This window comes from Suncus etruscus, chromosome 17 (assembly GCF_024139225.1).
Source record: "Suncus etruscus isolate mSunEtr1 chromosome 17, mSunEtr1.pri.cur, whole genome shotgun sequence".
Lineage (NCBI taxonomy): Eukaryota > Metazoa > Chordata > Mammalia > Eulipotyphla > Soricidae > Suncus > Suncus etruscus.
Window position 1 is genome coordinate 41995875 of NC_064864.1, and position 14662 is coordinate 42010536.

The 14662-nt window shown below is 37.3% G+C and overlaps 1 protein-coding gene across 2 annotated transcripts in view; it reads left to right on the forward strand.

The window, feature by feature from the left end:
* The first annotated feature begins 3073 nt into the window (after nucleotides 1-3073).
* R3HCC1L (R3H domain and coiled-coil containing 1 like) overlaps nucleotides 3074-14662 on the forward strand; it is a 47627-nt gene continuing 36038 nt past the window's right edge. For both annotated transcript variants that reach the window (XM_049790842.1, XM_049790843.1), the window contains exon 1: nucleotides 3074-4852. In XM_049790842.1, the coding sequence (XP_049646799.1) occupies nucleotides 3083-4852 (1770 nt within the window). In that variant the 5' untranslated portion in view covers nucleotides 3074-3082. The remainder of the gene's footprint in view (nucleotides 4853-14662) is intronic.

Genomic DNA, 14662 nt, shown 5'->3' on the forward strand with positions numbered 1-14662 from the left:
TCTCAACCTAGATAACAAGTATTTCAAGACTTTTAACACTGCATCTTTAAACATCACAATTTTTTGACTTTTGTCTCTGTTTTATTCAATCACTGTGATATACAGTTAAAAAGTTGTTGGTAATTGAGTTTCAGTCATACAGTGTTCCAATACCCATCCTTTCATTTTTTGACATTTTTGTTTTAACTTCAGAGATTTAGTAAGAAAGCTTTTTTAACCTTTCTTTTGTACAACTTATATACAAAGCAAGTTTTATTTTTTATTTTAATATTTTTAACCCAAAGCATAGGTTTATATTCATTTATTTCTTCTTATAGCTATTACTACATAGTAGATTCTAGAAATAAGTTGCAGTTTTATCATTTTTATAATCATGAATTACAAAGACGAATTTTGTCATTTGCAGATTTTATTTTATTTTGAGTAACAAAGATCAAACTCAAGACCTCATACATTCAAGGCAAGTGCAGTACAGTACTATTGAGCCTTCCATGCAGAGTAGTAGGTGAGACTTGATTTGCATTTAGTCTTTATTTAAAGGGCCACTTGGATTATACTCCTTTATATAACCTCTCTGAATTTATTTCTGTCAGTTTCTATTCTTCTTTGTTGTAAACCCCTGACTTTTTTTTTAAGTGGAAATATTTTATTAAAGTACGATATTCCTCACGCACACACCTCCCCCCCTTGCCCTGACCATTTCTTTAGGTAGCCTCACCTCCATGTCCCCTATTTATGTAGAAGTTCTTTGTGGTACATCTTAACAGATGCAGTCAAGATGTACCGAGGCCATGTCATCCCCATTCAGTGAATGAACTATAGGATTTTCAGCTTCTGAAATTAAGTATTTTTAGAAAATGCTGATATGATGAATGTTAACCTCATATTCTTCCATAAATGGAGAGATGGGAACCCCATGAAAGATGGAAGATTCAATGATAATAGAGACATCGAATGGACTGAAAGGAGAATAACCCATAAGGATACGTTCTGTATCGGGTGAAGTTTTAGAGACCTGGAATTGAGTGGACAGGCTCTGTTGCCCTTTTGGATGTAGCTCAGAGTTAATCACTTGCCTAGTATATATAGTATATACTAGTATATATATATTCATATAGTATATATATGAAACTAGAGATCATTCCACACATGGTTCCCCAAACACAGCCCAGAGTGGCCCCAAAACAAAAAAGCAAAAAAAAAAAATGTTTTAAATGTAAAAATACATTTAGTTCCAAAAGAGGAGTCCTCCCCTCCCATAGGTCTCCCAGGTGGTGCTCAGGAGGTCTGGGGTCCACACTGGTAACAATTAGCCCAGTGGCTAAAAGTTCAATGTAAGAGCCCCTGGATGAGGATGCTGCTCAGTCCACAGGCCACTCTGGTGGCTCTTTGGTTCTTGCACTTGGCAAGGCTTGGTCAGGACCTTGTGGTGACAGGTCATCTGGCCTAACCAATATACTTTATCTGTGGTGGAATCTTAACAGTGAGTATGTCTGACTTTGTGTGGGTATTCTTTGTTGTGCACACAGCATATCCTTCTTTTCAGTTTGGACAAATGAATACCTCACACTATTGAAGATTAAAATAATTCGAGGGGGCTGGCATGTGGCTCAGTAGTAGAGTCTGTGCCTTCCTTGATCCTAGACTCTACCCCTGGTACCATGCTTAAAAAGAACTCAGCATGAAATCATCTACCACAGCATTTTCTCAGCTAGGGCCCTTAAAACCCCCAATGAGTCTCTAGTATAGCCCAAAGAGGTCACAGGTGTGTAAATGGGGAAATTTGTCCAGAAACTATCAGGTTACTCAGTAGGATAGGAAGAGGCACAGGAAGGAAACAAGGTCAGAGGGGACCCTAATTAGAAAAAGGCTGAAAAACTCCTACTGGCACAGAGCTTCCCAGACTTGGCCTACTGCCCCATACCAGTGGGGAAAAAAATCACAGTGCCCCTCTGAGAAGTTTCCCTTAAAGGAGCAAGCAGAGTGTCTCCTATTTGTACCCAAGGCTACAACTACCTCCCTGGATCATTCCAGCATTTCCTAGTAGATGGTCCAATGGATGCTCACTTTGAGAGACACTGATCTGACACATTTTTCTTGTATTCTTAGATTGTTAAAAAAAAAAAAAAAAAAAAAAAAAAAGCTTATTTAATCTTGTTAAATATTCCCCTTTCTTTGATTCTGTGGTAAAGGGTGTCTTAGTTACTAGTAGGAATTAACAATTTTCCTTTGTTGTTACTTATAAGAGTAACAGTTTCCCTTTTTTTCCAAACTACTTCTATTCTACCCAGACTTGTTGCTGCTTAAAGCAAGAATTTTTAGTGAGTTACTTGATTAAATATTATTAATAGGATAGGTACCTTTCTTTTCTCCAATACCTTCTTTCCTAAAATATCAGTTTAGGGGTTAAGGTACTTGTCTTGCTTGGCTAACCCTGATTTGACCCCTATATGGCCTGTCCCCCACGCACTCTAGGGAGTGATGCGTGAGCACAGGGCCAGGAGTAGCCCCTGAGCAGCAGGTGTGACCCAATAATGAGATCAACAAAATCATTCTTCAAAAGCAACATCTTCTATAAAATCATCCCTGACTCATCCATTTTCTAGCCCACATTCAAGTTACTCCTGTTTAAATTTTCTTAAAAATCATATTTATGTGTATTTATTTGTGAAAAGCAAATGTATTTTAGGGATATTTCTTGAGTATGCTTTTCCACATAAATTCTGAACTTCTAGGCTATGGAGGTGGTTGTATTACTTGGAGGTTCGCATTATAATCTGGTTTTAATTCAGCCTAAGACAAGTTTTTTTGTTCAAAATCTGTGCAGAGGACTCAGCAGGATGAGGTTTTTGGGAAAAAGAAGAGGATATTTGGATAAAATCCATAGCTTCTGAGTTATTCTGGAGTTTCCTTGCTTACTTGATTACAGTATTTTATGGCAGTTTTTTTCTTTTAAGGGTTTTTGTGGGATGGATTCGTATGCCCTCTACCTAGGCTTTAAACGTCTCTTGGTTCAATACACTGTAATTTTTTTCTGATAATTAAGTACTTTTTTCCTTTCCTTACAGATTAAATTGGTGCCATGCAGCAAGCAGCAGAGAGATGCAGAGTTCGAGTCCGAAGACCTGATATGGCACTTTATGTACCAAAAGCTCGAAGGGGTTTAGTCCTCATCAAATCAAGTGAAGAGGGGAGAAATGGTGATCCACCTAACTCCACGATAAAGGAAGAACGAAAGGAAGATGGTTTCTCACCAAAAGACATCTTTAGAGACAAACCAGAAACTGAGAGACAAAGTATTAATCCTGATAAAAAAGAGCACAATCATAAAGAAGGAAAGAAATCTTCCACAAAATTAAGGAAAGTCACACGCCTTCAAGAAAGAAATAAAGATAGAATTTGTGCTAAAAGAGGAACCATAGAATCCAAAGAAGTATTACCCCTAGACTGTCATCTCAGAGACACAATTCCTGGGGTTTTATCAAACACACCTTTGCAGATACATTGTAAACCAGAGAACACAGATGGTTTGGAGGTTGAAACTGCAGGTGTGACAGGACAAGAAAGACTGCTTCTATCACAACCTTGTTCAGAAATCAGTGAGTTGCAGATTCTAGACAAAACATTCCAAAATGTGAAAATCTGTGATATCAATAGGCATGATCTAAGTGAGAAAACATTTGATGACAGAGATTTGGAGAGCAAAATCGGAACAGATGTCGAGATTATGGAAATACTATCCCAGGTACCTGAAGTTTTAACTTTGGATATAAAACCCGAGAGTATGACCACACCAGTAAAGCCATACTCTGAATCTGGTAAGCAAATAACAGATGGAACATTGAAGTTCAGCAGTGGAAGCATCACAACTGTTTCTGTTCCAGGAAGCCCTGATGGTGCCACCGATCAAGCCTGTGCAGACTTCAAAGCTGATAGAGCCAGCAATACAGATGTCATCTTAGGTCAGAAAGACATAGAATCCATTCCTGAGACTATGAGTCATGTCTCTCCTGAAATGATGGTAGCCAGTAAATTACAAAGGACAAATGGCATTTTAGATCCAATAGTGATTACAGAATATAAGGAGAATGATGACATGGCTGCTGAGTTATGTGTGAAGTATGAACCTTCTGATACAACTGTCCTTGCTCATAGAGCTACAGGTAATGAATCTAAGAGTGTAGATGACATTACCAGTAAGTCATGTATGACGGGCATCACAGATGCCATATCTGGTCAGATAACTATAGGTAGCCCTTGTGTAGTTGCAGTTGGAACAGCTGACGAGACTTGCAGCAACACAAATGATTTCTCAAAATACATAGAAATGAGTGAAAATGCAGCCCCTTTTCCTGTAGCTAGAAGTGGAAACGCCCCTGAAAATTCCAAGAACCTGAATGCTTGCTCAGATATTCCTGCTGAAAATATTTCATCGAGTTTCACAGAGTCAACAGGAAAGTTGACAGAGAGCATGTCAGATTGTGCTTCCTTCTTACCTATAAAAAAGATTACTGATAGTAATTGTAACACTTTTTTGGACTCTGAACTCAGTATGTTAAATGGAGCCAAAGCGTTTTCAGACAATGCCTTAGGCAGTGATCTAGATGGTATAACAGAGACATTGTGTGAACTAAAAACTGCTGAGGAGTCCAAAACAAAAGAGGAAGATGTCTCAGAGAGTATAGAATTGGACGTGCCTTTTGCTAATATAGCATCAGTATCCTTGAGTACATCCATGGAACTGAAGACGGTAGAAACACCTCCCATGGAGGGAAAGGCTGCTGCTGAGGAGAGCTGGGAGTCTATGTTTAATGATGATGGTGACTGCCTGGATCCACGGCTTCTACAGGAGGTATGTTCAACTGAAATTCTTTGGTGCCTAGATAATTTACATATCCATAAGGCGTGACATTTTAGGGATAATTTTGAGAACATTGGTGCACATTCAGACATTCTTAACTACAATCAGTTCCTGTAGTTTTTAATATAGGATTGTAGATTGAGGGAAGCGTGGTAAATATTTTAAAAATAAAAACAGGAGTGGAGAAATAATTTAAGGGCGTAAGTTGCTTGCCTTGCACCTGGTCGACACTGGTTGAAAGAGATTGTCAAGATTTATTTTATACAGTCTGTTTGAAGGAAGGGCAATGATACATATTCTTAAAGATATTTATAGTATTTACGACAGTGTGAGCACCATAGAAGAAAGGAATTAAAGGAAAGGGGAGAATAAAGAAAGATGTTAGCTTAAGGAATTTATGTTAAATTAAGCTATAAGAAAAAGACCCCATATAGCTTATTTTTTATAAAGTCCATAGTTTTTTGCTAGAGGGGTTATCACAAGCAGTGTTCATTCTCAGCCAATCCTTTTGGCTCTTCAATGCAAGGACCTGAGGGTGCAGTTCTGCCTGGACTTAGTGGTGCCAGGGTTACCAGCCCACAGGGATAGCATTAGGGCCACATCCTATGGTGCTGCAGTGGGCTACTTCATGGCTACACCTGATATACTCAGGGGACCATGTGCTGGAGATCAAAGCAGGATAAGGAATACATGGATCTTAACTCCTTTACTCTAGCTTCTAGAAATCTTTTTTAAAATAAACTTGCTTTTGGACAATGCTAGCTATGCTCAGGGATCACTCCTGCTAATAATACTTGGGTCCCTTATGTAGTGTTGAAGACTAAATTGGGGTCAACCACGTGCAAGGCAAGCACTTTAACCTCTTTAACTTTAACTTTTAACTTTAATTTTTATACTTATCTCTGGCCCTTAAGGTAAATTTCTTTATAGTTTATTATCAGTAAACCTTTGGATAGAATACCTATTTATATGCCCAGATACCCATTGTCACAAAAATTCCTTAGAGTAAAAGGAGTTGCAAGTGGGAAAGTTTAAGAAATCCTAGCTTAATATATGAGAAAATATAAGTGAACAGTAACTTGATGATTAGAGTTCATAAATACGAACTGCTGCATTTAAGGGCATCTTAGAAATTATTGAGTTCAATTTTTTATTTTCTTCAATATTCAACATGTTCCTTACCAAAAATAAAAATCGGTGGCCTTAAATGTAGGATCACTTCCCTTTACATTCCTTCTGGAAGGATCATATTACCTTTGCCTGGAATGGAAAAAGAAAAGTAATTTTCTTATAAAATCCCCAAGTTTATAATAAGCTGAAGCTTAGTTAGTGGGCATGCCTTTAAGAAAAGCAGAATCAAGATTTTACTCTAGTTCTGTCCTAATCTAATGTTTTGTTCTTTTTTTTTTTTTTTTTTTTTTTACCAAAGCACTTCCTTGCCTATAATAATAGTTTTAGTAATTCCAAGGAGCTTTTTCAAAGTCTTAAGTGATGGCTATCTTAAAGTTCTTAATACTCTGCACTTCAAACTCTGCTTCCTTACCTCTATAACCACTAATCTTTATTTTGATTCTAAAACTTTGCGTTTTCCAAATAGTATTAAGTTAGAATTCTATAGTATGGCATCTCTCAGGTTACTTTCTTTGACAGCAGTGTGCATTTACATTTCTTCCATGTATTTTCATGGCTTGGAAGATTTTTTTTTTAGTATTGAATAATATTCCATTGGCTAGATAGTATACTTTTTTTTTTTTATTATGGCTATCTTCTAAATTTTGGTAATGATGAATATCCTTGCTGTAGACATTCACATGTGGCTGTAGTGTAAACATACTCTTTGACCTCATTTGGATATAGACCAAGGAGAATACATCTATGACAACAGTATGTTTACTTTTGTAAAACATTGCAAAACTGTCTTCTAAAGTGATGATTCCATTTTTGAATTCCCACCAATTTCTCATCAGCACTTGGTGACTCAGTAGTTAGGATATGGGCTACTTTGATAGGTATGTAGTTATGTCTCAACAAATTGATTCACACTTCTCTAATGACGTGATGTGAAACATTTTTTCTTGTGTTTATTTGCCATCTGTATATGCTGGAGAGTCTGATCAAGTCTTTTGCACCCCCCTTTTTTTTAATAAGGATGTTAATGTTTTTATTCAATTTCTAGATTTCTACTTAATAGCTTTAAAAATCAAGTTGTATCGCTTACCATTAGTTTCAGCCCTATAAAATTATGGGTGTGTATTTTTTTATATTTGGATACTAATCCTTTATTAGATAATGTCTTATGCAAATATATTTTCCCAATCGGGAGTTTGTCTTCTCATTCTCCTGCTTAATTGGCACATTTAGATAATTGATGTTTAAAGTAATTATTGACATTTATTTGTTACTGTTTTTTATTGCCCTTGTTTATTTCCTTTTAGTCTGCCTTTTTCTCTTTCCAGTTTTAATTGGGCGTTTTATGTGATTACATTTTTTTCCCTCATACCTATAATACTTTTAGTACTCTTTATAGTGCTTGCTCTTGCATTTGTAGTACATAGTTATAAATAATCCAGGTTCTGTTTCAAATAACACTATGCCACTTCATGAATATTGTAGGTACTTTGTAATCAGTATTCCTTATTCCTCCTGGTCGTTCCTTAAAACATTGCTGTCGTTCATTTCACTTATTTATTTATACTTATATTTAGAGCAAACTATTCACTTAGATCTGTTTAAAAAGCAAATACTTTATCTTAGAAGTAAAAATATTAAGAGCTGAAACTTTTTCTGAAAATTAAATGGGGAAAAAATGATCACATGCACGTGAAAGGGACCCTTAGAGTTGAAGAGGTTCCTCACTGGACAGAACTGACTTTCCAGTACTAAGCAGTTTATTTTCATGCTTTTGAGATCGTTCCACTTATGCCCACACCAAAATCAGCACTGCTATAGTCCATTCTAGACATAATATAAAAAAAGAAAAATTCTTAGAAAGAAGTATAGAGCAGAAGGTATCTGCAAATGGGGATCCATATATCCCTTAAAATTGCACACTGAATTTACTATCTCTACAGTTTTTGTAGCTTTCATCAGATTCTCAGAGGTAATTAATGGGCCCCCAAGCATGGTCTCCAGTCTAGCAACTTGAGTATCACATGGGAGCTTATTAGAAATGCAGCCTCTTTAGTTCAGAAATTTACGTATTTACTCCTTTATTAAGGTGATTCTGAAACACATAAAATGAGAACCGCTGCTCAGAAGTAATACACAGTTAAATGTCTGTCAGAATGCAAGTGTGTTAAGTAGCAAAGTCTGTGAGCCCTCGAGAAAAAAATTTCAGCAGCGGTTTAGACCTAAATCAGGTTAAGTAATACTAATTATGGGGAGAAGTTATTGATCTTGGCCTAGGGAGGGCCTTCATTTGAGGAAGAAAACTTGTTCACAGACACCAGAAAAGATCTTCCTGGTGAGAGGCACAGAAGAAAGGATAGAAAGTACAGGTACAGAGATAGACAAAGAATAGCTTCCTGCAGAAGAAAATCATGGTCCATGGAGCCTTTTACAACTGGTTGGAGTCAGTAAATATTTATAGACTGAATATAGGTAATAGGGCAGTTTTGGGGGCTTTGATTTTAGGTTGATTTCCAGGGCCTTTCCACATCATTATTGCTGGACCTGGGCTCTTAATGAGAGCTGAGATATATGGCTTCTGTATTGGAATGATGGAGTTGATTTTGAGATAAGTTTGACTCTTTCTCATATTTTAATACTGTTCAAAAGTAAGGTGAAAGTATTCAAGCTCCTCTCTTTAATTTGAGGGGCACACCATATTACTGTGCTAAATAATAGTAGCCAAGAAGGCTATTAACATAACTTGAAGCCAGAAAATGGCAGAAAAATGAAGAATATAGATCACCAGAGTCTTCGTGTTCTGTTGTATGTGAGGATTTTTTGAAGGTGAGATCTGTGTTAAGGGTGAGGATAGGTGTTAGTTAGATCAAGAATTCAGGCAGCAGATCCAAACTAAGATCTCCTGTGCTTTGGGGGGGTTTGAAGATACAACAATAATAATAGTGTTGTTATTAAAAGATTCACAAATCCAATAACACTTATGGGGCCCTTTGGTGACTATTACTCTTAATTTATTATGTATATTGCTTTAAACATACTTTATTAAAAAGACTAAACCAGAGTATCAGCCTATCTTGAAAATTTTCCAACTAAAGATTTTTGGCTCTTTTCCCAGCTGGCCTGTTTGTTGACAATGGCTAGACCTATGAAGTATGTCTGGTACTTGTAATAGATATAGAGATATGCTGTAGAACAGGTTGTGGCAGCAGTTGGCATGTAAAGCAGTTTCCTGTGACATTTACGTCTTTAAAACTTCCAGACGGGGATAGAGATTATCAGGAGGCCATTGTTAAGTTCCTGGAAATAACTACAATTAATCTCCAATGATCACACTTTGTTTCCTAAGACCATGGGATGGGATGTCCTGGAACTTAATTGTGACCTCTTGCAAGCCTCTGAGGTCTTGTAGAAACACATAGGAATTATAGTTGTCTAGCTAGAATGTCTATAGCCCTAATTGACTTCTCTATTGATCAGCAAACCTGTTGTGGGAGGAATAATAGAAAGCCAGCAATATAGCATAGATACTGGCATTCTTTTTTTTTTTTTTCAATAGCCATTGCTGATTTTACTGAGTTTTTTGGTAGGAACTACTATTTAAGTTGGTATTCTATAGTTTAAGAATTTGATGCCATCTCTTTCGAAAAACTCTGTGCCCAAAGGCTGCTAACAATATTTAACATGGAAAAGAGAAAAGAAAGATCACTCATTCCCAGACCACCTTCCTTTTGTGTATATTAATTCATGTTTGTGTAGTTTGTGTTCCTATAGTCTTTTTCATAAATAGTCTTCATTTGTAAAGTAGAAAATCCAAAATTACAAGGAAATATTTATATGCAGCCACTAAAAGCATATCATATAAAGTACAAAGGGAGGCATGTCACCCTTTAGGGATATCATTATTGTTTCATACCTATAAATATGCAGTTATTAGCAAATATAATCATCGGGGGGGGGTAGAGGGAGGGGAAGAAACAGCTTATAAGGTGCTTGCTTTGCATGTGGCTGACCCTTGTTCTATTTCTAGCATTTCATATGGTCCCTCAAACCATGATAGGAGTAATTTCTGAGTATAGAGCCAGGCATAATCCCTGAGCATCACTGAGTGTGGCCCCAAGAAAAACAACAAAAAAATATGATCATCTGTGAATTGCTCATTTTTCTCTATATGTAATTATATGGTTATTATTATCCCTATTATGTTAAAGACAATATGGCCAATCTCAGCCTTGTTTTTGCTGTAAAGCTATTTATATTTTATGTAAGGTAAAAGACTTACCAAGTGACTAGATAGTTGGTCTCTGAGGAGTCAATAATATTAAAACAATCTTAAGTTCTAATACTGTTTGATTATCTATTGAGTAATAGAAGTCAACATTTCTCAACCATATAGGCCCCTGTGAACCCCAAGAATAATTTCAAGGGGGAAAAAAATCACATAAATGGGAAATCATGGCATGAGACTAGATTCAGTGTGAGGAGGATACCACAGGAAAGAAACAAAGTCTGAAGGAAGCCATTAGCTGAAAAATGTTTAGAAATGCTAATCTTAAAAACTATGCTTAAAAAAATGCTAATCTTCAAAGGAAGAGTTCCCTGAAGACCAAACTAGTTGATAACTTTCATGTGGATAAGACCATAAGATTTATAAAGTAACCATTCTCATTGCTACCATATTATATTTTTCCTTATTTTTAAATTGTATTTCTGTACTTTTGTGTTTAATAGAGTCCTTACCCAGTAGTGTTGTAATAGGATAAGAGGCACAGAACCATTCAAGAGGATGCGTGGCTGAGTGCTACAGCTACAGTCCTAATGGTTTTATGTTCTCGCCTTTCATTGTTGTGCTTGGTCTAGTGATGGTTGGGGTCACCTTAATGGTGCGCTAGACACCAGCATTATGTCTGTTGGCCCTCAGGAGCTTCCAGCACCATGTGGTTACAGGGACCAAACTCAGCCTTGTGCATGCTAGGCATGTTCTGTATCACTTGAGCTGTCTCTCCAGCTCGTAACCTTTTGGTTTTCCTTTTTTTTTTTTTTTTTTCCCCTTGGTTTTTGGGCCACACCATGTGACGCTATGCAATCAGAAATCCCTCCTGGCTTGGAGGACCATATGGGATGCTGGGAATCAAACCTAGGTCTGTCCTGGGTCAACCGCGTGCAAGGCAAACACCCTACCACTGTGCTATGGCTCTGGCTCCATTGGTTTTCCTTTTTATTTTCTGAGCAATTGTAGGTTTACAACTGAAAAATAAAAAAAATAAAAAACTGATTGTAAAGTGCAAAGTTTCTGTATTAACCTCTTGCTCTTCTATATTAAATTTTCATAGTTTAAAAAAATGTTAGTGTTTTACTTGGCACTGATTTACAATACTGTTAATGGTTTCATGCATACAAACTTCTTTTCTTTTCTTTTTTTTTTGGTTTTTGGTTTTTGGGCCACACTCGGCGGTGCTCAGGGGTTACTCCTGGCTGTCTGCTCAGAAATAGCTCCTGGCAGGCACGGGGGACCATATGGGACACCGGGATTGGAACCAACCACCTTAGGTCCTGGATCGGCTGCTTGCAAGGCAAACACTGCTGTACTATCTCTCCGGGCCCCCATACAAACTTCTAACACCACACCCTCCTCCCAAATGTCTGCTCCCTTCACCATTATTTCCCTGTGGTCTCCCACACCCCTTCTCACATATGGCCAGTTCAGTCCTTTAGACCAGTTCTTAGGTTTTGTTAGCCTTTGGTCATTTGTTATAATTCCCTAACTGTAAAGCAATTAAAGAATAATAGATTTATTTCAGATATTGTAATTCTATTTTTTTCTTTTTTTAAAACTATATATTGATTAATTGATTTGTTCTTGGGCCACCCAGCGGTGCTCAGGGGTTACTCCTGACTTTGCACTAAGAAATCACCCCTGGCAGGCTGGGGGACTATATGGGATGCCTGGAATAGATCCAGTCCCTTCCGGGTCAGCAACATGCAAGCCAAAAACCCTACCGCTGTGTTATCTCTTCGGTCCCACATACTGTATATTCTAATATTATGAGTTAGGACATTCAGTGAAGAATCGAATTATGCACTTTTGTTTTAAATTTTTGGGGACCACGCCCAGTGGTACACAGAACTTAATCAGGTTCTGTGCTTAGGTATCACTCTTGGCAGTACATAGGGGACCACCCAGGGAACTAGGTTTCAAACCAGAGTACAAGGCAAGCACCCTATATTGTACTTTTTCATTCTGGCCCAAAAATATTAATGACATACTGAAGTGGAAGCCTCATGCCCCAAATTCAGGGCATTGGAGAGACGTGGTTCTGGAAGCAAACACCGACACAGGAAATTATCCACATATAGTTAAGGGGATAAAACAGGTTCATGAACTCCCACACATAAAGCCTCCACTCCTAAGAAGCAGATAGCTCAGTGGTGAAAAACCAAAATCACAAACGGTTTTTCCCCTGAGACCCAGGGTCTATATTAGAAAGTGCCAGGCCACACCCTAGGGTGGCAAACAGGTGGTCTAAGGCACTAATTCAGAGGATGTTTTCATTCAAAGATGCTTCCAACTGATGGATAACAAGCATATTCTGAATAGGAAGGCCTATATACAACATAGATATTAGGTAATGTACAATATTGATGGACATTAAGCAAACATGGGGGTGGCCACCACACACACACAGATGGGCAAAGATTTTCAACATGCAGTTGAAAAGCTGACCCTTTTTATTTGACACTGATTTACAATACTGTTAATGGTTTCATGCATACAAACTTCTAACACCACACCCTCTTCCCAAATGCCTGCTCCCTGATGTGACGGGTCAAAGTGCTTCAAAATACAAAGCTGGTATATCAGGTATAAAAGTTTTCTAATTCCTTGGAGGAAATCAGCGTTGATGAATTGTGTGTGTGTGTGTGTGTGTGTGTGTGTATGTGTGTGCGTGCGTGTGCGCTGAAAAAAGAATGAACATTCTTAAAACAATTATAATTTTCAAGCCTAGAATACTAAGTAATATGGTAGTAACCACTGTAAAAGGAGTCTACACCTCGGAGTTATAGTATCACTTTTTTTGAACAACCCATACGCCAGAATGGGATGGGGAAGGTTAAGAGTAATCCAGGTGGACTTTTATATATCAAAAGATAGATTTACTGGAAAGAGGAAGATGGGGGAACGCCTTTGTTTTGGGTTAATAACTGAGTGTCATAATACAACATACTTCAAATTTTCATTAGTTGGTACATTAGTAGATCTTTAACTCACAGAAAAAAGGAACGTGAGTTTGATTCCTTTGCTCATAGGTTTCTTTTTTCTTTATTCAAATAACTGTAAAAGTCTCCCAAACTCTGATAGAGCACATTATATAAATTGTTTTGTTTTGTTTGTTTTGTTCTATGCCAACAGCAGCCAAAAGCTAAAGAAAGGTAAAGAATTTCAACTCAGTCCTCATTATTCTGTAGCAGAAAACTTTTGCATAAGAATTTTTGTTTCTAGTTTCAAAGGTTCCTTGTCTGTCCCTGGAAGTATTTGTGCTTTATTGAAATGTGGTTATGGTTGGGGCACATAGGATAGGGGAGGTTATATGGCTGATAGTGTTCATCTTGCTTAATTCATTTTCTCTTCAGTGCTAATAGCTTTAAGAGAAAATGATGGCCTTGGTAAAGAGAGTTAGAATAAGCTGACAAAACACAAGTGTATTCCTAAATTAGAATGGCTGTATTAAAAAACTTTGTTAAAGATAGAAACATAATCTTTAATAATCATCTCTGTACTTTGATTTAAATTCATTAGCTATGTCATTAATTATTGGCTTGCTGGATCCTCTGGGAGTATCTTGCTGAGCTTTGGGAAGAAGTGCTAGGAAGGAAAGGATGAACCTGCTGAAATGGGCAGCCAACAGTAAATAAATTATTTTTTTTATTTTTATTTTTTTGGTTTTTGGGCCACACCAGCGGTGCTCAGGGGTTACTCCTGGCTGTCTGCTCAGAAATAGCTCCTGACAGGCACGGGGGACCTTATGGGACACCCGGATTCGAACCAACCACCTTTGGTCCTGGATCGGCTGCTTGCAAGACAAACACCACTGTGCTATCTCTCCGGGCCCAAATAAATGTATTTTTAACTCAGACTCATTTTTTGTTTTGATAAGTTTGAAGCTGGAGTGTAAGGACCTACACTCTGTTTGGGACAGAAGAAATTTTAGTGATAGTCAACAACCTTATTCAGGTCTTTTGCAGGCTTAGCCCTAAACTGAGATTGTTTAAAAAAAAAAAAAAGTAAAGCCAGGGTTATGTTCCATCATCTACATCTACCTACTGGATAGATTTAAAGCACCAAGACTATTTCTGGTTCTTCAGAATTTGGGTTTATTGGATTGCCTACCCTGAACAAGATTGGTTCCCTTATTAAACTGAGTATGCAGTTTGAAGGTCAGAAATACATTTTTATTGCCCATTGCCAAGAGGAACATATAGGCAAGGACAGGTTGTCTTTAAAATAATAAACAAGGAGAAATTTTTTATAGGAGAAAAGGCCTGGGGTATTTTGGAGGCAAGATTTTAGACATTCAAAGTTAGAAAGGGAATGTTCAGTTACAAGTATCTATCTTTCAAAATTGGAGTCATATTATTTTTTATTTCTTGAACTATTAAGAGCTAGGAACTAGAACT